Here is a 22,263-nt window from a genome sequence, read left to right on the forward strand (position 1 = left end):
AAGATCATGAAGTTTTATTATTATGTTTTGTTCTAAGAGTTTTATAGTTTATGTCTTCGATCCATTTTTGAGTTAATTTTGGTACGTGGTATAAGGAAAGGGTCCAATTTCATCTTTATTTTAATTGAGGAATATTTGATGTACCATACTATATAAGTTTCAGGCAAAAGAGTTGGACATGACTTAGTGACTGAACAACAACAAATACAACATAGTGATTCACAGCTTTTAAAGGTTATATTCCATTTAGAGTTATTATAAAATATTGGTGATATTCCCTGTGTTGTACTGTGTATCTTTGTAGCTTATTTATTTTATACATAGTAGTTTGTACCTCTTAACAATTTCAATCTTTTGCGTGTGGATATCTAGCTGTTCCAGCTCCATTTACTGGAGACACAATTCTTTCCCCCATTGAATGGTCTCAGCACTCATAAAAAATCAATTGGCCATAGATATACAAATTCATTTCTGAACTCTCAACTCTATTCCATTGATCTATTTAGTTGTTTGCTTGCTTAGTGACTTTTCTAAACTATTTTTGTAAATTCTGTGTTGTTTGTCATATGTGGCCACCTACATCTGCTCTGTTAGCTTTGTGGTCAGATAATGTTTTGACAGTTTCCTTAAGGACCTGGAGAGGAGAAAAAGAGGAGAAGAAGGAGGAGGAAGAGAGAAGGAAAAAAAAATCCCCTTTCTCCTAGTCTTTGCAAATTGGCTCTGTGTCAGGGTACTCCTTCAATGCTTAGCCAAGCCCTTTGCAACTCGGTTTAGCCTTCACATCCTGCTTGCACAGAGCCTGAAGGCAAGCCGGAGGTGAGAGTTAAGGATCTTTTCAGGGTTTGGGGGCTGTTTTTTTTTTGAGCATGCATCTAGCCCTGGGCGTGCATGTGGCCTTCTTGATTCCCAAGTATATGTGGGAACTTTTAAAAGTCCTTATTTTCTCGTGTACCTCCTTTCCCAATCTCTTCTTTCCCGGGCTTTATGGTCTCTCTATTTCTTGTTCCGGGCTGCTACTGCCAATACTTGGGCCCTGAAATGCTTTTAGTAAAAGCTGTTTGGGAAGCTGCTCCAGGCCTGGGAATGCTCCCAGTTGAGCAAAACAAAGGTAAGTCTTGTGCAGATCCTTTAGGGAGCTGCCAGGCAAGTCTAAACCCACAACCACAAGTATTTGAAAATAAACTCCATATTGCTCCCTGAGGCACTGGCAACCTACGCCAGGGGTGTGGACTGCTGTCCTTGTGGCTGCTGCCAATCTGGGATAGGGGGGATTGTAAGTGGGCAGTTTAAAATGCCACTGTGCTCTCTTTCCTCAATACAGCAGCTTTTGTCTTCACCAGGTTTTCCTTTGGTTGTTGTGTTTGACCAAATTCTGCTACTGCTACTGCTAAGTCACCTCAGTCGTGCCCGACTCTGTGCGACCCCATAGAAGGCAGCCCACCAGGCTCCGCCGTCCCTGGGATTCTCCAGGCAAGAACACTGGAGTGGGTTGCCATTTCCTTCTCCAATGCATGAAGTGAAAAGTGAAAGTAAAGTCGGTCAGTCTCTTAGTGACCCCATGGACTGCAGCCTACCAGGCTCCTCCATCCATGGGATTTTCCAGGCAAGAGTACTGGAGTGGAGTGCCATTGCCTTCTCCATGACCGAATTCTAGAGTTGTGCAAAAGTTGATAATGATTGTTCTTGCCAGCTCATTAGTTGCTTCTGTGGAGGGACACAGTCATGGAGTTCCCTACTCCCTAATTTTCAGTGACATCATTCCATAATGTACTTTTATATGAATGTGTTTAGATGTAAATATCTAGCGATGTAAATAGACAATAAAATTAATGACTTCAATTTTAAGATATAATTAGTATTACTATATTAAATAAAATACATATGACATTGAAATTACTATTTTAACAAACTAGTAATTTCCTTAAGTAACGGACAAATCCATCATCAGAAAAAACATTTTCTTGTACACATATTTGTATTTTAGGTAATTATTATACTCTGTATAGCTTTTTTTTTTTTTTTGCCACACTGCATGGCTTGCAGATCTTAGTTCCCTGACCAGGGATTGAATCTGTGCCCTCAGCAGTGAAAGTGCAGAGTCCTAACCACTGGACTACCAGGGAATCCCCTATACCGTGTATAGCCTTAATCATTTTTTTTATTATCTACTTTACATAGCCAACTTTTGAAGCCAAGAACCACCTAGTTTTCCCTGAATATACTTTTTACATTATATTTATAAATTTTAAGGTGGCAAAATAAGCTTATATATCAGCCACAGGACTGGAACCTTCTGTTAACTTACAACAGTTTTATAATATAAAAGGATAAGGGTAAATTGAAAGAGAGAAGAGAAAAATGTAAAGTGTAAAGAGAAAAAAAGTAAAAGAAGAGAAGGAACCAGTTTTAGAATAAAATTATCATTGTAAAAGCTAAACACACATTTTAACACATTTAATACACACACAGGCTTCCCAGGTGGTGCTAGTGATAAAGAACCCACCTGCCAATGCAAGTAGACATAAGAGACGTGGGTTCGATCCCTGGGTTGGGAAGATCCCCTGGAGGAGGGCATGGCAACCCACTCCAGTATTCTGGCCTGGAGAACCCCACTGACAGAGGAGCCTGGTGGACTGTAGTCCATGGGGTTGCACAGAGTCAGACACGACTGAAGCAACTTAGCACGCACACATGCACACATATACACACAACCATGCATGTGTATTAGAGGTGCTTTAAGCTATAACTTGGGGTCTTAATAGTTTTCTTTAATTTTTTTGAAGTATAGTTGATTTATAATGTATTCATTTCTACTGTACAGCAAAGGGATTCAGTTATACATATATAGTCTTTTTCCATTATGGTTTATTACAGGATATTGAATATAGTTCCCTTTACTATATAGTAGGAGAGTGTTGTTTATCCATTCTATATATAATAACTAACCCCAAATTCATAATCCTTCCCTCCCCCAACCTCCCTACCCCTCAGGACCCACAAGTCTGTTCTTATATCTGAGCCTGTTTCTATTTTCACAGATATGTTCATTTGTGTCATATTTTAGATTCCACATACAATGACATCATATGGTATTTGCTTTCTCTTTCTGACTTCACTTAGTTTGATAATCTCTAGGTCCATCCATGTTGCTACAAATGGCATTGTTTCATTCTTTTTTATGGCTGAGTAATATTCCAGTGTATGTGTCTGTGTGTGTCTGTATGTGTGTGTGTACCACATCTTCTTTATCCACTCATCTGTCTTTGGGCATTTAGGTTGTTTCCATATCTTGGCTATTGTAAATAGTGCTTCTATGAACATTGGGATGCATATATCATTTCAAATCATAGTTTTGTCTGGATATATGCCCAAGAGTGAGATTGCTGGATCATATGTCAACTCTATTTTCAGTTTTTTAAGGAACATCCATACTGTTCTTCATAGTGGCTGCACCAATTTACAGTCCCAAGAATGTAGGAGAGTTCCCTTTTCTCCACACCCCTTCTAGCATGTTATTGGGGCCTTGATAATTTTATCATCATACTATTAAAAAGCTAGTACTTATTAACTTGTATGGAAAAAAATAACATGGTCTCTGTCTTTTAGACAAGTCAGTCTCCTCATGAGCTTTTTCTTTTTTTTTTTTGATCTCTCTTTATTCTAAAGCTCCTCTCAAATGAATAATCTTATCTATGTCAAAGTTGCCCAAAGTAGACATGACAATTCCAAATTGTTCTTAGTGAAGTAGCCAGAAGTTAGTATAAGTTTATTAGCCAACAAACCCACGAGAATTTGGCTGACACTTGGTCAAACATAAAAATATCACTGACGAAAGACTTGGGCCCTTAACTCTAATGTTAAGCCATCTCGACTGCTGACGGGAAGAATCAGCAGTCTCCTTGGAAGGCAGAATATTTACAAAGATCTCTTCCAAAGTCAATTTCTCATAAGTTCTCAGACAAACAACAGACAAGATAGTGGATACGCAGACAATAGAAGGTGGTGTTAAAAGCCAGATTCCACCAGAGGACACCAAAGTCTAATCAGACCTCTAAAATTTCAGGAGGTGAATAACACTTCTGATACCACAGGGACAAAGAAATCATCAGAGTCCATATTCAGTGCAAAATCCATGTAGTCAGGGACAGAGATGCCTCAAGTAGATGAGAGGCAAGAGGCTGCAGATGTGCACGTGATTACTGAGTCAAAGATCCTGGTTCAGGACTTCCCTGGTGGTCCAGTGGTTGAGAATCCTCCTTCCAGTGCAGGGGAAGAGGATTCGATCCCTGGTTGCAGAACTAAGATCCCATCTGCTGCAGGACAACTGATCCTGCACGCCACAACTAGGGAAGCCTGAGAGCCCCAATGAAAATGAAAAGATCCCGCATGTCACAATGAAGATGCCATGTGCCGCAATTAAGACTAGACGCAGCCAAATAAATAAATAAGGATCTCAGCCGTACCTTGATAGAAACTCCAAATTGTCCTAGCCAAATCCGCTTAAGACCACCAGGGACAAACCCATAGCCTGACAAATTCAGTTTTCATTGACCCATCATGCTGAGGGACCTGAGATGGCTTTGGCCGATGGCCTGGGGAGCTGTTAAAGACGTGGCTGGTGTGTCTGTGTGACAAGAGAGTGAGAATGAATGGCAGTAGCCAGGCTGTCTCCCGTGCTTCAGGCTGCCATGCAGACCATTCAGTTGGGACAGAATCGTTCCCTCAACAAGGCTTGCTACTTTGGATTTCTGTTCCAATGACTACAGTATGGCCAACCTGGAAAGACTTCTCTGAGGCTGATTTAAAAAAAAAAAAAAAATCCCACAGAATACCATGGAAGAACTATTCAAAGCCTGAGTGCTATAGGTGCTCCAGACTGACAATGGACAATGGACAGAATGACAGCTCCCACAATGAGCCTCCCACTGCAGAGAATGGCTGAGAAGATACTTCGATCTGCCTCCTGCCTCAAGTGGAAGAAAGACTCCACCATCTTTGTTTTACTACTTGGGGGCCCTCTGTGATAGACTGTGATGACGCTGAGATCCAAAATGCCCCGGATAAAGATGGGCACCCCAAACCAGGCCCAAACTGCTATCTAAGACAAAACTATGGAAGGGAAAGGCACAACAGTCTTGTCTGATTTAATGAAAAATGATAGAATCAAGGGAGAAGCCAGCTTAGTTCCACTGGTGAAGAGATTGAGCTATTGTAGCTCCCTCTAGCCCCACTCCAGTACTCTTGCCTGGAAAATCCCATGGACGGAGGAGCCTGGTAGGCTAAGGTCCATGGGGTCGCTAAGAGTCAGACACGACTGAGCGACTTCACTTTCACTTTTCCCTTTCATGCACTGGAGAAGGAAATGGCAGCCCACTCCAGTGTTCTTGCCTGGAGAATCCCAGGGACTGCGGAGCCTGGTGGGCTGCCGTCTATGGGGTCGCACAGAGTTGGACACGACTGAAGCGACTTAGCAGCAGCAGCAGCTCCCTCTAGGGGCCATTGTAGTTCCCTCTCCTAGATGACTCAGAGAGCAGCCTTTGGCCCCCAGGGAGAAATAGTGGCTACTGGCCTAGAACAAACGAACAATGTGCCCATGGAAAGAGGACGATAACCCTGGTACCTGAAGAAAGAATATCTCCGTTCGCTAGGAAGTTGTGGGGGTGGGTGGAAATATTTAACGCTTCCTCCATTCTCTAGACCCAGTGCTGCAGCATCACAAAAGAATGACATGGTCCTCTTGAGTTAAACAACAGCTGCAATTGGCAATAACCCTGCTTCTGGGTTTGTCATCCCACCTGAGTCCTAGGAAAAGAAAAAAAAAAAACTAATTTGGGATCAAAACTATTCTGCTGGGCAGGACACTTGCACAATAGCAGGACTATTCAGTTCAGACACCCTCGGGAAAGCTGGACCCCTGGGGTGTGTCGGACACCTCAGCTCCCCCCTCATATGGGCACCAGTGTAACCTTGTTCCAGTCTGGCTGATAGGAATTAAGGCATTTAGCCCCTGGCCTTGGGTTCCTCAGCTGTGATGCAACTCACTGCTCACAGAATGTCCATCCGAGCCCACTGAATCACTCCCTGGGACTTGGGGGCATGAGAACCAGAGCTCCCATGCTGATGCCTCTACTATTGCCGTGCTGAGGCTTATTCTGATCGCGTAATCTACTTCCGGTACCTATGGGTGCCAGGTTTACTCCTTGCAATCCACAGGTTGGGGGTTCTTCCTATTAATTACAAAGGAAGAACAAGGCAAGGGGAGATTTTCATCTCTTCATGAAGAATATAATAATTGTATTCTAAACGGGTTCCTTTCCGCTTCTATTTCTAATAACACCCCTCTTTTTCTGTTTCCTTTGTTCACCCACTGGAAATCATTTATTTAAAAGATATCGAATTTTACAAAGAGGTATCTGCACCCTCCGTGTTCACTGCAGTATTATTCTCAAGAGCCAAGACCTGGAAGCAACCTATGCTCAGTTGCTCAGTTGTGTCTGACCCTGTGACGCCATGGACTGTAGCCCACCAGCCTCTTCTGTTCATGGAATTCTCCAGGGAAGAATACTGGAGTGGGTTGCCGTTTCCTCCTCTGAAGTGTCCATCAACAGACAAATAAAATGTGGAATACACACGCACACATACACAAATGCATGCACACATGCATATTATTTAGCTATAAAAAAGAAAACCCTGTCATTTGTGACAACACAGACAAAACTTTGAAGGCAGATGCTAAGTTAAATAAGTCAGACAAAGGCAAATACAGGGAATCCTTGAACAACATGGGTTTGAACTGCCCAGGCCCACTTATACATGAATTTTTTTCCCCGCTTCCCTGGTGGCTCAGATGGTAAAGAATCTGCCTGCAGTGCAGGAGACCTGGATTTGATCCCTTGGTTCTGAAGATCCCCTGGAGAAGGGAATGGCAACCCACTCCAGTATTCTTGCCTGGAGAAGTCCACGGACAGAGGAGCCTGTAAAGCTACAGTCCATGGGGTCGCAAAGAGTCAGACACGACTGAGTGACTAACACACACACAAATATGTATTACACAATCCACAGTTGGTTGAATACTCAGATGCCGAACGGCATATACAGAGGGTTGATTGTGAAGTTAGACATGGATTTTTTAACTGTGCAGGTCATTGCCTTCACCCTCATCTTTTTAAAACTGTACTGTATGATCTCAGATGTAGAATCTAAAAAAGCCAGATTCATAGAAACAAAGAGTAGCTTGGTGGTTGCCAGGGGCTGGGAATTGGGGAAATGGAGAGATGTTGCTCAAATGGTACAAACTTCCAGTTTTAAGATGGAGTAAGTTCTGGGGAATCTAGGTGTCTTTTCTTTGCTTTTTTGGCCACATCTTGTGGCATGTGGAATCTCAACTCTCTGACCAGGGATAGAACTCGAACTCCCTGCAGTGGAAGCAGGAAGTCTTAACCAGTGGACCACCAGGGAAGTCCCAAGTTCTGGAGCTCTAATATGCAGCATGGGAACTATAGTTAACACGTATTCTATACTTGAAAGTTGCTAAGAAGGGTATCTTAAATGTTCTCACCACAAACATTTTAAAAAGGTAACTATGTGAGGTGAAAAATAAAAATATTGAATTTTAACCTAGCTAGAAAAATTTCAGGTTATAAATGTGTGTGTGTGTGTGTGTGTGTGTGTGTGTGTGTGTGTGTGTGTGTTGAGAGCTCCTTGGAAACATTCTTATTTCAAGGCCTGAAACCAAAATTGTTAAAATATTGGACATTTTCATCTCTTTTGTAAGCAGTTATTATTGAAGTTTATTGTAGCTTTCTTTTTTAAAGTTAAACACTCTATACATTACAGAAAATGTTCTTAAAATCTGAAAAAATTGAATAGATATATTAAGGTTGTTCGTTAGGGAAGAAAAAAGATCCAGGCCTTTAGTTGACTACCCATTCTCAATGTTTTTTAAACAAATTTATTGTGTATATTATCACACATACCAAAAACAAGAGAAAGAGTAAAATGAACTCCCATGTATCCATCATCAGCTTTAATAACTATCAACAATCTGCCAAACTTATTTCATCTACCTCCTGCAACTATTTTTCTGAACTATTTTAAAAGAACTCCTAGACACTTCATTTCACATGTAAATATATTAATATGTAAGTCAATCTTAATCCCAAAAGGTTAATGCAATATAAGTAAAATTACAATGTATAGATGAAGGAATATGCCTGTTCTATTCACTCATGAAAACCAGACATGCTAGATGCTGGGAATATTAGAGAGAGAGTCAGTTGAGGGCAGAAGATGGAAAGCTCATGGGTTATTTAGGTGAAAAATCAAATACAAGCATTATTGCTCCTAGGTGATGATAATGGTAATAGCTAATATTTATAGATAAATGACTATTTTAAGCCCTTTGCAAATTTTATTAAGAATAAATGTCATTTTTCAATAAAATTTTTAAAAACCACAAATGGCTTCTATGAAATGGAAACAGACTCATGGCTGCCAAGACAGTGGTGGGAGGGATGGATTGGGAGTTTGGGATTAGCAGATGCAAACTAGTACATATAGGATGGATAAACAACAAAGTCCTACTGTATAGCACAGGGAACTATATTCAATATCTTGTGATAAGCCATAATGGAAAAGAATATGAGAAACAAGATATATATGTATGAATGAGTCACTTTGCTGTACACCAGAAATTAAACACAACATTGTGAATCAACTATACTTCAATACTTATTTTTTTAAGAAGAATAAACATCATTTATTCTTCATAATCATCCTCTGAGGGTGAGGAAAGTGAGAAACCCAGAGAAATGAAGTAACTTCCTGGAGAGCATTCAGATCATAAGAGGTTAAGCTAGAATTTTAATCTAAGTGGTCTGATTTCAGAGGCTATGTTGTTGTTTAGTCACCCAGTCATGTCCGACTCTTTGCGACCCCATGGACCACAGCATACCAGGCCTCTCTGTCCCTCACCATCTCCCAAAGTTTGTCCAAATTCATGTCCATTGCTACGGTGAAGCCATCCAGTCATCTCATCCTCTGACACCCTCTTCTCCTTCTGCCCTCAATCTTTCCCAGCATCAGGGACTTTTGCAATGAGTCAGCTGCTCGCATCAGATGACCAAAATACTGGAGTTTCAGCATCGGCATCAGTCCTTCCAACAAATATTCAGTTGATTTCCCTTAAGATGGACTGGTTTGATCTCCTTGCTGTCCAAGAGACTCTCGGGAGTCTTTTCCAGCACGACAGTTCAAAGGCATCAGTTCTTCATGGCTCCTCCTTCTTTGTGGTCCAGCTTTCACAACCATATGTGACCACTGGGAAAACCATTGCCTTGACTATATGGACCTTTGTCAGCAGAGTTATGTCTCTGCTTTTCAACACACTGTCTAAGTCTGTCATAGCTTTCCTGTCAAGAAACAAACATCTTCTGATTTCATGACTGCGGTCACCGTCCGCAGTGATTTCAGAGCCCAAGAAGAGGAAATGTGACATTACTTCCACCCTTTCCCCTTCTATTTGCCATGAAGTAATGGGGCTAGATGCCTTGATCTTAGTTTTCTTAATATTTAGTCTTAAGCCGGCTCTTTCACTCTCCTTCTTCGCCCTCATCAAAAGGCTCTTTATTGCCTCCTCACTTTCTGCCATTAGAGTGGTATCATACGCATATCTGAGGTTGTTGATGTTTCTCCTGCCTATCTTGATTCCAGCTTGTAACTCATCTAGCCCCACATTTCTCATGATGTGCTCAGCGTATAGATTAAACAAACAGGGTGACAGCAGTCAGCCCTGTTGTACTCCTTTTTGAATCTTGAACTAATCAGTTGTTCCATACAGGGTTCTGACTGTTGCTTCTTGACCTGCATACAGGTTTCTCAGGAGACAGGTAAGATGGTCTGGTATTCCCATCTCTTTAAGAGCTTTCCATAGTTTATTATGATCCACACAATTAAAGGCTTTGGTGTAGTCAATGAAACAGAAATAGATGTCTCTCTGGAATTCCCTAGCTTTCTCTGTGATCCAGCGAATGTTGACAATTTGCTCTCTGGTTCCTCTTCCTTTTCAAAACCCAGAGTGGACATCTGGAAGTTCTTTGTTTGCATAATGCTGAAGCCTAGCATGCAAGATTTTAAGCATGATCTTACTAGCATGGGCCCCTGGAGAAGGAAATGGCAACCCACTCTAGTATTCTTGCCTGGAGAACTCCATGGACAGAGGATTCTGGTGGGCTACAGTCCGTGTGGTTGCAGAGAGTTGGACATGACTGAGCAATTAACACTACTAGCATGGGAGATGAGTGCAATTGTCAGATGGTTAGCACATTCTTTGGTACTATCCTTCCTGGGAATTGGGATGAGGATTGACCTTTTCCAGTCCTGTGGTCACTGCTGGGTTTTCCAGATTTGCTGACATAATGAATGCAACACTTTGATGGCATCATCCTTTAGGATTTTGAACAGTTCTACTGAAATTCTGTCACATCCACTAGCTTTATTAACATCAGTGCTTCCTAAGGCCCACCTGTCTTTGCTTTCCAGAATGTTTGGCTCTGGGTGGCTGACCACACCATCATAGTAGTCCAGTTCATTTGGATCTTTTTTATACAGTTCTTCTGTGTATTCTTTCCATCTCTTTTTGATCTCTTCAGTATCTACTAGGTCTCTACCATTTATGTCCTTTATTGTGCCCATCTTTGGGCAAAATGTTCCCTTGATATCTCCAATTTTCCTGAAGAGATCTCTAGTCTTTCCCCTTCTATTGTTTTCTTTTAGTTTTACACACTGTTTATTGAAGAAGGCATTCTTGTCTCTCCATGCTGTTCTTTGGAAATCTTCATTTAGTTTGATATACCTTTCCCTTTCTCCCTTGCTTTTTGCTTCTCTTCTTTCTTTAGCTATTTGTAAAGCCTCCTTGGATAACCACTTCGCCTTCTTGCTTTTCTTTTTCTTTGGGATGGTTTTGTTCACTGCCTCCTGTACAATATTACAGACCTCTGTCCATGGTTCTTCAGGCAGTTTGTCTACCAGATCTAATCCCTTAAATCTATTCATTACCTCCACTGCATATTCATAGGGGATCTGATTGAAGTTGTACCTGGCTGGCCTAGTGGTTTTCCACACTTTCTTTAGTTTAAGCCTGAATTTTGCTATGAGAAGCTGATGATCTGAGCCACAGTCAGCTCCAGGTCTTGTTTTTGCTGACTGTATACAGCTTCTCCATCTTCAGCTACAAAGACTATAATGAATTTAATTTTGGTATTGGCCATTTGGTGATGTCCATGTGTAAAGTCATCTCTTGTGCTGTTGAAAAAGGGTATTTTCTATGATCAATGCATTCTCTTGGCAGAATTCAGTTAGCCTTTGTCCTGTTTCATTTTGTTCTCCAAGGCCAAACTTGCCTGTTACTCCTGGTATCTCATGACTTCCTACTTTTGCATTCCAATCCCCAATGATGAATAGAATATCTCTTTTTGGTGTCAGTTCTAGGAGGTCTTCTAGGTCTTCATAGCACTGATCAACTTCAGCTTCTTTGGCACTGGTTGTAGGGGCATAGACTTGGATTACTGTGATGTTGAATGGCTTGCCTTGAAAATGAATTGAGATCATTCTGTCTTTTTTGAGGTTGCACCCAAGCACTGCATTTTGGACTCTTTTGTTGATTATAAGAGCGATTCATTTCTGCTATGGGACTCTTGCCCACAGTAGGCTGTGCTCTAAGAAAAAAGACTACCTTAATATTGTGGTAAAATCAATGCTATTTATCCACTAAACCATTTCATTTTCTTCTAGGCACACAGGTAGACTTGTATTTCCCAGCTCCTTGGGCTTTAAACAAGCCATGTGACTAATTCTGGCTAAAGGAATGTGGGTGAATATTAAAAAAAAAAATCTCTGGGTTAGAGCGATTGTTTCCCAATGTTACAGACCAGGGTTCTTGGCCTTTCCCAATCAACAGAAATTGATCAGAGGCTAGACAAGAAATTCAGGCAAGGCTTTATTGGAGCTCCTGCTGTATCAGAGGGGAGTGAGAACAAACTACAGTTTTCCTTGCTCACTACCTGTGGTGGAGGCAAGCTTGTTCCTTATATGGGGTGAGGGTAGGGGTGTGTTCAGGGGCTGGCCAGAGGGGTGGCTTAGGTGATTTGCCCACCTCTTCCGTGGTGTTGTATGCAAGGGTCCTGTGCTTTTGCTCCTGACACCTAGTTTTTGCTCCTCAAAAGTGGTCACTGGTTTTCTTTTTTTGGTCTCTTTGTATCTTTGGGGTCCAGAATTTGTCCCAACTGTGCATGCACACAGTTGTTTTTAGTCCCATGTAGTTTCTTTGTATTTTGTTGCTTGAGGAGAGGTGTCCAGGTGCAAGCATTGCAGCAAAAGGTCCCAGATCCCAGCCTGTCTCATGAAGATGAAAAGAGCCTGTATCACTGGGTTAATTGCTTAGAGGAGAGCCTCTCCATCAGGTACATTTTTACTGAACTTTGTGAGCACAAGAAATAAGCTCTTACTGTGCTAAATCACTGAGATTTGGGGTGGGGGGGTGTTTGTTATGGCAGATTGTGTAAATAATACTAATAAAAACATTTTAAACTTTTAAAAATTATGAAATAGTTCAAAACTAATGAAAAGTACAGAATATATTAACAATCATATCTCTACCCCTAGATTTAACAGATATTGTCACATTTCCTTCTGGTCAATCTTCAAGAAACCCATTGGGTATGGGTGTGTTAGTTGCTCAGTCATGTCTGGCTCTTCACAACTCCATGCACTGTAGCCCGCGAGGCTCCTCTGTCCATGGAATTCTCCAGGCAAGAATACTGGAATTGGTTGCCATTCCCTTCTCCAGACAATCTTCCTGATCCAGGGATCGAACCTGGGTCTCCTGCGTGGCAGGTGGATTCTTTACCACTGAGCCACCTGGGAAGCTCAAGAAACCCATTAGATATAACTAATAGCTAATAACCAATAAAGCATCACCGCATCCCTACCCCTCCCTAGACGTTACTATCCTGAAGGTGGTGTCTATTATCCTCATTTACATTTTTTACTTTGTCTACAATATATTACATTATGGAGTATTTTGTGTGCTTAGAAAAATAGGAATAGTATAAAAAAGATAGCTTTTTTCGTTCCATATTGTTTTTGAGGTGTCTCCATGTTGGTACCTATGGGTCTAATTTATTCAATTGAAGAGTTATGTAGAAACATAGTAATTTACTTATCCATTCTCCTAATGAGAGACAGTTAAGATTATTCATATTCTTTTGCTTCTACAAACAATGCTGCAATGAACTTCCTTGTATCATCAGCCTAAAATCATACAGTCAGGGGAGACCTCTCTGAGGATTTCTCATTTAAGCTGATATTGGAAGGAGGAGAAGGCAGCCACGTGAAGAGCTAGGAAACAAGTGTTTCGGGTGTCTGGAGTAGTGGATAAGCCCTAACACCTTAGGGAATGGCATGTACTAGACCCACCCAGGGCAGTTACAGTGAAGTGAGTGAAGGAAAGAGAGGCAGGAGGCAGAGGTTGAGATGCAGGCAAAGACTACTGTGTTAATAGCTTTAAAGGCCATACTAAGAAGTTTGGGTTTTCTTCTACGTATATGGAAAGCCATCAAAGTGTTCTCATTTTTTCTGGATTGATCAGACCATACTCACAGTATTGTGAGTTCCTTTCCTCAACTTCACTACGAATGGAAAGTGAAAGTGTTAGTCGCTCAGTTGTGTCTGGCTCTTTGCGACCCCAGGCTCCTCTGGCCGTGGAATTCTCCAGGCAAGAATACTGCAGTGGGTTGCTATTCCCTTCTCCAGGGGATCTTCCCAACTGAGGGATCGAACCCGGGTCTCCTGCATTGCAGATACTTGACCATTTGAGCCACCAGAGAATGGAGCAGCTTTTAAATGAATTCAGTTATTGCTTTTGCTCTCTGTTTTGGAGGAACTGATGATAATATCATAGAAAAAAAATACTTTTCAATTCCTTTCCCAATCTTTTGTGTCTGAGGAGCAGCTGTATGTTTCAGAGTGAAACTACAGTTGACCTTTGAATAACACAGGTTTAAACTGCATTATATGCAGATTTGTTTCCAGTAAATGTTACTACATGATCTGAGGTAGGTTGAACATCAAGGTACCACAGATAAGGAGGAATTCTGGTTAAAGAAGGCTGACTATAAATTATACTATAAACTATATATAAATTATGGATTTTTGACTGCGAGGAGGGTCTGTGCCCCTAACCACTGCATTGTTCAAGGGTCAACTGTATATGTACCAATTTGTCAATTTTCCATCAAAAGGGCTTAAAGGGAAATGTTCTCTTTTTTCTCCATATTTAGCAATCAATTTGTTCTTTTTATTAAAATCAGATTGACTTCATGAAAGATCTAGCGTTTAGGTTGATTTAAGAGCTGAGGAAATATCATACTGCTAGTTCTGAGTTTTATCTGCTAATTCTCAGATAGTTTTATCTGAGGTGTAATAGAATCTGGTGATGACCAAATACAGAAACAATTGAAAATTGGGAATGAAAGAATTAGGCACTCATGCTATTAATACAATGCCAAACATTGTATTGTGGGCTTTAAAATGATAAATTACACTATTTCCAAAAGTGATTTGGATATGAACCATTCATTTAGTATCTCAGCCAAACATGCTAACATTGTCTCTCCTTCCTTACTCATTTCTTCTATATTTGCCTGTGGCTATACTAATCAGGTTGGGAGGTGGGCTATCACTTTCAGGAGTTTTCATTTAAATTACTTCCCAGATCGCCAACAATTTAAGCAAAATACAGTTATTTTCCTGTATTTTCACCCTATTTTCTGTTAGAACTTTTCAATTTTTAAAGATACCTATAGAAATTTCATTAAAATCTAACCTGATGGATGTGGGTGAAAATTTCTCTTTTTTAAAACAACCCCCATCCATCCATCAATTTTTTTATTTGCAAACTGGTTGTAATTTCTCTAGGTAGAATCTTACTGCCAAATAGGATGAATACCAAGAGGCATGGTGTATAATTGTGTTTAATATAGACAATAAGACTGAGTTAAAATCCTATTAACATCACACAATCAGAATGTGTTAGAAAAGACCTTAAGGACCATCTTGGGGACTTCCCTGGTGGTCCAATGGTTAAGACTCTGTGCTGCCAGTGCAGGGAGCTTGGGTTTGACACTTGGCTGGAGAACTAAGGGCTTCCCTGATGGCTCAGATGGTAAAGAATCTGCCTGCAATGCAGGAGACCTGGGTATCATCTCTGGGTTGGGAAGATCCCCTGGAGAAGGGAACAGCCGGCTACCCACTGCAGTATTCTGGCCTGGAGAATCCCATGGACAGAGGAGCCTGGCAGGCTACAGTCCATGGAGTCGCAAAGAGTCGGACAGGACTGAGCAACTAACACTTTCACTTTTTGGAGAACTAAGGACCATCTTGTACATCTTGTGTGTATGTGACTACCAGGGATTTTTAACTGAAGTCAACAGTTTTCAAAAGAGGAAAAAGAACCTTCAATAAAACAAAACAACTGCCAAAGAAATGATACCATTCTAGCTAACTTAGAAAAAATTTCTTTCCTAAGGTAGCAGCATAGGGATGGACCTTAGGGAGAGTATCTACCCTCCAGCAACTGTACCTGTGGGGGCTGTAAGTAATCCTACTGCCTTTTAGTGAGTACTAGGATGGTATTGTTTGTGTAAATGTGCTTTAGGATCACAAAAGAGGGAGCAAGTGATTAAGACTACACCCTCAGAAGACAGGTGAATTGTGTTCAAGAATGACTAAGAATTACACAAGTGGACAAGAATGAGAGTATTTTAACCTTAGGGAATGGCAGGTACATCTCTTACTCCTAAGAGTCATAGATAAGACTGCAAAAAGATATTTGAAAAGGGTGGTGGCAATTGACTCTTTTAAACAGTGCACATTGAAACCACCTAGGAAGCTTTTAAAAATCCTAAAGCCCCGACCAATTAAAGCCGAATCTATGGGGAGAGGAGCATAAGTATTTTTTTTAATTTTTTTTTACAAAGAAACTTTAATTGCCATGGCCTAAAAGTTACACAAAGTAAGGAAAACAAAATAACCTTGCTATATATTCACTGACATTAGGTGGGCAGATTTCACAAAACACCAATCCAATAAGTTCAATGGATCTTCACTTGAATTTTAACTAGGTGTTTGAAGGGTTTGTTCATCTGTTTTGATTTTATTTATATAAATTTTTCTAGTTTATACTATCAGAGAGCAGTAACTTGTTTCAAAATTTATGTATTTGGTTTCATTTATTTTGATGATTCTATCATATTTTAATATCAACAGATATTAAAAAACAATTTCCATCTGGAAATCTAAAGAGGTTTTAGTTTGGCCTCCATATTTTTTTTTTAAATTAGTTTATTTATCTATTTTTTAACTTCACAATATTGTATTGGTTTTGCCATACATTGACATGAATCCACCATGGGTGTACATGATTTCCCCTTCCAGAACCCCCCTCCCACCTCTCTCCCCATCCCATCCCTCCGGGTCATCCCGGTGCACCAGCCCCAGCACCCAGTATCATGCATCGAAACTGGACTGAAGATTCGTTTCACATATGAAAATTTACATGCTTCAATGCCATTCTCCCATATCATTCCGCCCTCACCCTCTCCCATAGAGTCCATAATACTGTTCTATACATCTGTGTCTCTTACTGTCTCACATACAGGGTTATCTTTACCAATTAAAGCCGAATCTATGGGGAGAGGAGCATAAGTATTTTTTAAAGCCACCCACTCCTCCATCTCCCCCCAGATTCCAACGTGCAGGCGAGGTTGAGAATCATGGCTTTAAATCAGAAAGCAAAATATTAAGCGTGCATTTTGAGCGGGAAAATGTGGCAGTAGGGCATAGAAAACGAACTGAAAAGTCCTTGGAAGGCAAGGTGGCTACTTCAAGAACAGGGACAAGAACCAAGTGGGAGAATCAGTGGTAGAGGATTTAAAGACTGTTTCTGCGGTAGAACTGCCAGGTTTTGGGGGTCGGTAATGAGCTCAGCATATATCCAACTCCATTCAAGTGAAGTTATTCTGCCAGTGGCCCTTCTTCTACCCTCAATATTTTCTCGCATCTTTTCCCACAGTTAAAAAAAATGACGGAAACGTCTCCTATCCCACGAAAGGCGCATGGGCAGACTGTGGGAGGTGCAAAGATCTGAGATGTCACAAGCGCTCAGCCGTGACAATTTCTTTTCGAGTCCAGAAACACAGGTCACAAACATCTGGGATAGGGTGTCCTCCCCGGCCGGGTTGCACCCACCAGGGGAACGCTGATGGACACCTCAGCACAAATCGGCTGTTTTTAAACTCCAGAGGGCGGCGAGGGCAAGGGCCGGGCAACTGCTGACGTTGTCGATGACAACACTGGCTCCGCCCTTACACTCACTTCCGGCGGCGCGCAGCCCCCGTTTCCGCTTTTCCCGCCCGCGCGCCGACCCGCCCCACTCCCACGCGCCCCCCAACGTCCCTGCGCCCGACCGCCGGGAGAAAAGGCACAGGTTGTTGTCGGAAGTCCCCCTTTGGTTCCCCTTCCGTTCTTCCTAACGACTTCCGCTTTGGGCCGTCAATATGGACGCTGCGGCTGCCTGGCCGAGCTGCCTCTGAACGGTTGCTGGGGCGCTGCTTCTCTGCGGCTGCCGCCCCGCTTCCCCGCCCCCCCCCCCGCCCCTCGCTCCAGTCCCTGGAGCCGGCGGGCTCGTCGCTACATGGGGGCGGGCCTCTGCGGTCGGCGTAAGGCTTCCTGTTCGGAGGCGGCTCGGCAGTAGTAGGCGGCGGCGGCGGCGGCGGCGGCGGCGACTCCGCCCGCGCCCAGTTAGGCGCGGTGACTGAGCGCCCGGGAGGGAGGTTCGAGGGCCGCATCTCGTACCGCTGCGCCAAGCCCGGCCCTGTGCCGCCATGGCCCCAGTGCAGTTGGAGAACCACCAGCTGGTCCCGCCCGGAGGCAGCGGCAGCGGCGGCCCCGCGTCAGCCCCGGCGCCTCCTCCTCCCGGAGCCGCTGTGGCAGCGGCCGCTGCCGCCGCGGCTAGCCCTGGCTACCGGCTGAGCACCCTCATCGAATTTCTGCTGCACCGGGCCTACTCGGAGCTCATGGTGCTGACGGACCTGTAAGTGCCGCGAAATCCACGCCTGCTCCCCAGCCCCCGCTTCCCGCCCAACCGGCTGAGAGGTTCGCACCTCCTTCTCCCCAAGAGGCTCCTGCTTTCTCCTCTTCGCTGGGCTGCTTAAGTCTAGGATTTCTGAACTCGTGGGGCCCAGAGGAGGTGGAGGAGGAGCTTTCCATTTGGGGTCCTGGAGATGAAGCAACCGAGACTTGTGAATTATGCACGTTGTTTGACTTTCCCTGAAAAGCCCATCTTTGGAATTTTTGCTCGATTTGCCAGCTGAACCTTATTGATTTGTTGGTTGGAAGCTTTTTAGCCCAGGCTCCGAGTTTAGGGTTTAGGAATATGTATTATTCGGGTGTTTAAAAAAATTGCCAAAGACAAATTGTGTTACAGCCTCTTACGGTACATTTTAAACGTAGGTTGTAATTGCTTCTGACAGAGTTTGAACTCAGGAGATGTATGTAAAATAATGCAAAATGTTGGATTCCAGGTTGTTTTCCTGGAATGTTTGAGACTGTTTGAAGTCTTAACACATGTAGTGTAAGGAAAGATTTTTTTGGTAACTAGCCTGCTGTTATTGTCTTATGGGGTATGAGGGGAGTTTATAAATCACCAAGTTACCAGTAAAATGCCTTGGGATATGATTAGAGTGTTAATCCCTTCAGAATAGGATCAGAATAGACTGTAATGATTTTCAGGTGTGTGAAGAAAAGAAACTGAAATTTCGGGATATATATAGTTGAATTACTCTTTCACATTTTTAAAATTTAGGTTCAGAGAAAGTAAGACTTACTAGTTTTCAGCTAGATGCATTTTTATCTTTTAGTAGACTCCAGTGTATTCAGTTGAAGTACATTCGTATATAGGTATGAGGCTGTGAAGTGTTACAGTAATTTGTTGCTAGAGACTGTTAAAATATTCTTTTGCAGATGACTAAAAAAAGAGTTTCCACTTATTCCTGTAAAACATCATTCTGAGAATTTTGATACACTTTATTGAGGGGGATGGAAAGAAGCCTACCCCTGTCTAATGAGGAACTTGAATAGCTGTCATGATTAGATTTTGGTGGTAGTATACTTCTCTGCACCGTTTATTGTTGGCTCTCATATAAGAATTTGAGTAGCCATGAGAAAAATCTCATGTACCCATCCTATGTATAGCTATGGGAAAATGTTGAAAACTGCCGCTATCCGTGGTGTGTAATTTGTATAATTTGTCTTTTCATAGGGGATTTATAGAAATTCTTGTGTTGTTCTGTTTTAGCACTTAGTTTTGAAAAGAGAAGTATTTATGGCTGTAGGATAAGTATATAGGTTTAGTCTTGCACCCTTTATATGAGGAGGAGTCCTACGCTTATCTCTCCAGCACAGACCTCTCCACTGAGCTGCAGACTCTATCCACATGCTTTCATTTAAGTACCTAGTGGACATTTCAACCGACCAAGTCCAGAACCAAACTCCTGATTCCGTTCAATCCCCTCCCCCCCAAAAAAAAATTTCCTTTCTCACTAAGTACTCTCTCTATTCTTCCTCTGGATGCTTAGGCCAGGAATTTTGGAGTTAATTCTTGGCTCCTCTGTCTTCCAATCCCACATCAGTAAATTCTGTCATCTCTGGCTTCAGAATCCCACCACTTTTCCACCATTCCATCAAGTGTTAATCCTTTGCTCCTGTTGCTGCAGTAGTCGACTAACTGGTACCTCTGCTGCTACCCTTGCCCCTCTGTGGTTTTTCCTTCATGAAATAGCCAGGATGATCCTTTTAAAACTTATTCTTACTCACACTTTCCCATGGTTCCCCATCTCAGAGTAAAAAACTTTTTATAGTCACCAATAGAGTGACCATAAAGTTTATGGTCCAGATGAGGATGCTTTTGAACATGAAAGGTGGTGCTATTAATAACTATGTCAGAGCAACAGGCATAAACTCGGACTATCTTGAGCTAACCAAGACCGTGGTCTACCTTTAAGGTCCTACATGATGTGTCTTCTCTCCCTTACCGCCTTTGTTTAGTCGCTAACTCATGTCCAGCTCTTTGCAACCCCATGGACTGTAGCCCGCCAGGCTCCTCTGTCCGTGGGATTTCCCAGGCAAGATACTGGGATGGGTTGCTGTTTCCTTTTCCTCCGTTGTAGACCATGGAGAATTTAAGGGGGAAACTCATTGTTGTCCTTGATACATAGGCATATAAAATAACTTTTTGCTCATTTGATTTGTGGTCACCAAAATTGGTTTAGGAATGAGCTCCTAAACCATGTATTTTTCCTTGTTCCAGGTAGAAACTGTCAGGATTAATGTATTAATATAAAACCAGTGTTCAAGGTATACTTTATGAGTCTTATTTCTGCCACATTTGATGTTTGTGGAATATTGAAAGTAAAAAAGGTCGTTTGTTTTTGGCCCCAGATTTCTAAATTTTTTTCTTTTGCTTGTTCATTTCCTCCTACCCTTCCCTCACCCATGTACATGCTCTTATCTTAGAGTTTACATTCTGCTGTAATTTTTTTTTTTTTTTAGAGATTTAGGTTCTACTTTTTAAACCCCTCCCCTTTTTTTAATTGAAATCAGAAAATGCTAGAATCTTACACACTTTGGTGTAAATAAGGTTTTTGTGATTTACTGCACTTTCGGGCTCTTGCCCCAAGTGGTGGACTTGTCATCCATAAAGGAATTTTAAATAGATGAGGAGAAATTGGGGAGAAGGGGATGCAGGCCTATCCTTTGTCCCTAAAATGATACCACCTCTGGCAAGAGAAGATCCTTTTAGGGTCTCTGGGACAAGGGGCAAGAGCTGAAACAATGATTCCTGTTCTTTCTGTCCCCGAAGACTCTGCTCTGCTCTTTTTCTCTCTCTCTCACACATGCACACAAGCATCCGTGGTTCTCATTCTCTCCTCTCTTAAGGACAAGGGAGAGTTCTCAAGGAGTGTCTTCTGAGTCTTTCACAGGCATAGGAACTTGCCAGCAACTGCTTTTACTTGCAGTCTTATCATAATAAGGCCTTAATTTTTGCTTCATCCTCTGATCTGCTGGCCCTTCCAACTCCTACCCAGTTTCTTTTGTCACTTGGATCATAACTTGAGCTTCCATCGCACTGTCTACGCTAAGAACTGGAGGTAACTATAAACCAGAGCTCATTTTAATAGTTCCCGTTCCTTATACCATGAATCTCTGGAGATGGTTTTAGTTTTTCTGCACCTGTGGCACGTCAGTGGGAAAACAGCGTCTTAAGTGGCTCAGTGTGTGTCCTTCAAGAAATGGATTCCATGGAGGGGAGGCTTTAGACTTCAGCTCGTTGAATCTTGAACCGTGGAGAATGTGGTGATTCAGGAAGCAGATCAGGACCTTTCTAAGCATCAGTGGATATGAGAGTGTTAAATGGTATAGTTTATCAGGGAAAATGGTGACATTGGTTGCTGGCTGTCAGCACTGCAGAACTAGCAAAAAAGAGATCAAAATTTTCCTGGAGCTGTTTAAAAATCATTTGCATCTCACCAAGCGACATCATAATTGCTATATAACCCTTGGCTGACACTGGCCCTTTCCCATGCCTAGCTTAACCTACCATAACAAAGCATGAAGGGATTGGTGCTTGGAAGCAAGGTTCTGTTGAATATGGAGAGGCTGGCAACTAAGTAGTACCTTGTATTCATGACCATTTAGTCTTAAAAGAAGATTTTCTATGACTTCTCTGTGATGTAGTGTGCTAATAAGACTTGGGCTTTTTTTAATGTTTGAGGTTTGTGCAGTATCTTTTGAAGAACTTTGAATGGAGAGAAATGTTCCTTTGTTAGGTTTTCCTTTGTAGCTATATCGCTGAAAACTCATAAAAATTATGAGTGGGAGCCACACAAGCCTGTAGTGGCTATCTGTCCAGTTTTTCCAAAATGCTAAGGTATTTTAATAGAGCGAAAGTAAAGGCCATTATCATACTTTGATGAAGATGTGCATATATTTAGTCAACTTCTTTTTTTTCTTCTTAGGCTGCCAAGGAAATCTGATGTGGAAAGGTGAGTATGAAAAAACCTTAAATCTGTGTTGATACATCTATGAGTGAGTGAGTTTGTGTGAGTGTGAGAGAGAGTGTTGGGGGAGATATGTGGAGGTATGGGTAGT

The 22,263-nt window shown here is 42.0% G+C and overlaps 1 protein-coding gene and 1 non-coding gene across 20 annotated transcripts in view; one reads left to right on the top strand and one right to left on the bottom strand.

Moving 5' to 3' along the window:
- The window catches only part of MED14 (mediator complex subunit 14), a 317,032-nt gene that overhangs the window by 238,836 nt on the left and 55,933 nt on the right, over positions 1 to 22,263 (top strand). For 6 of the 19 annotated variants that reach the window (XM_081564474.1, XM_081564477.1, XM_081564488.1 and 3 more), the window contains exon 3: positions 22,131 to 22,157. The exons of 5 other annotated variants lie outside the window; for them this stretch is intronic. Coding sequence is in view for 4 of the 14 variants with exons in the window: in XM_081564469.1 (XP_081420595.1) it covers positions 17,940 to 18,148; positions 22,131 to 22,157 (236 nt within the window). In the remaining 10 variants the exon portion in view is untranslated. Of the gene's footprint in view, positions 1 to 17,596; positions 18,153 to 22,130; positions 22,158 to 22,263 lie in introns of those variants that run through there. 8 more of the 19 variants (XM_081564469.1, XM_081564470.1, XM_081564472.1 and 5 more) reach the window with 2 other exon arrangements.
- On the bottom strand, positions 2,051 to 2,123 carry TRNAE-UUC (transfer RNA glutamic acid (anticodon UUC)). The gene has a single exon. It is a non-coding gene; the product is annotated as a tRNA-Glu (tRNA).

This window comes from Giraffa tippelskirchi, chromosome X (assembly GCF_054371585.1).
Source record: "Giraffa tippelskirchi isolate mGirTip1 chromosome X, T2T-mGirTip1v1.2.pri, whole genome shotgun sequence".
In the NCBI taxonomy this organism is placed as follows: domain Eukaryota; kingdom Metazoa; phylum Chordata; class Mammalia; order Artiodactyla; family Giraffidae; genus Giraffa; species Giraffa tippelskirchi.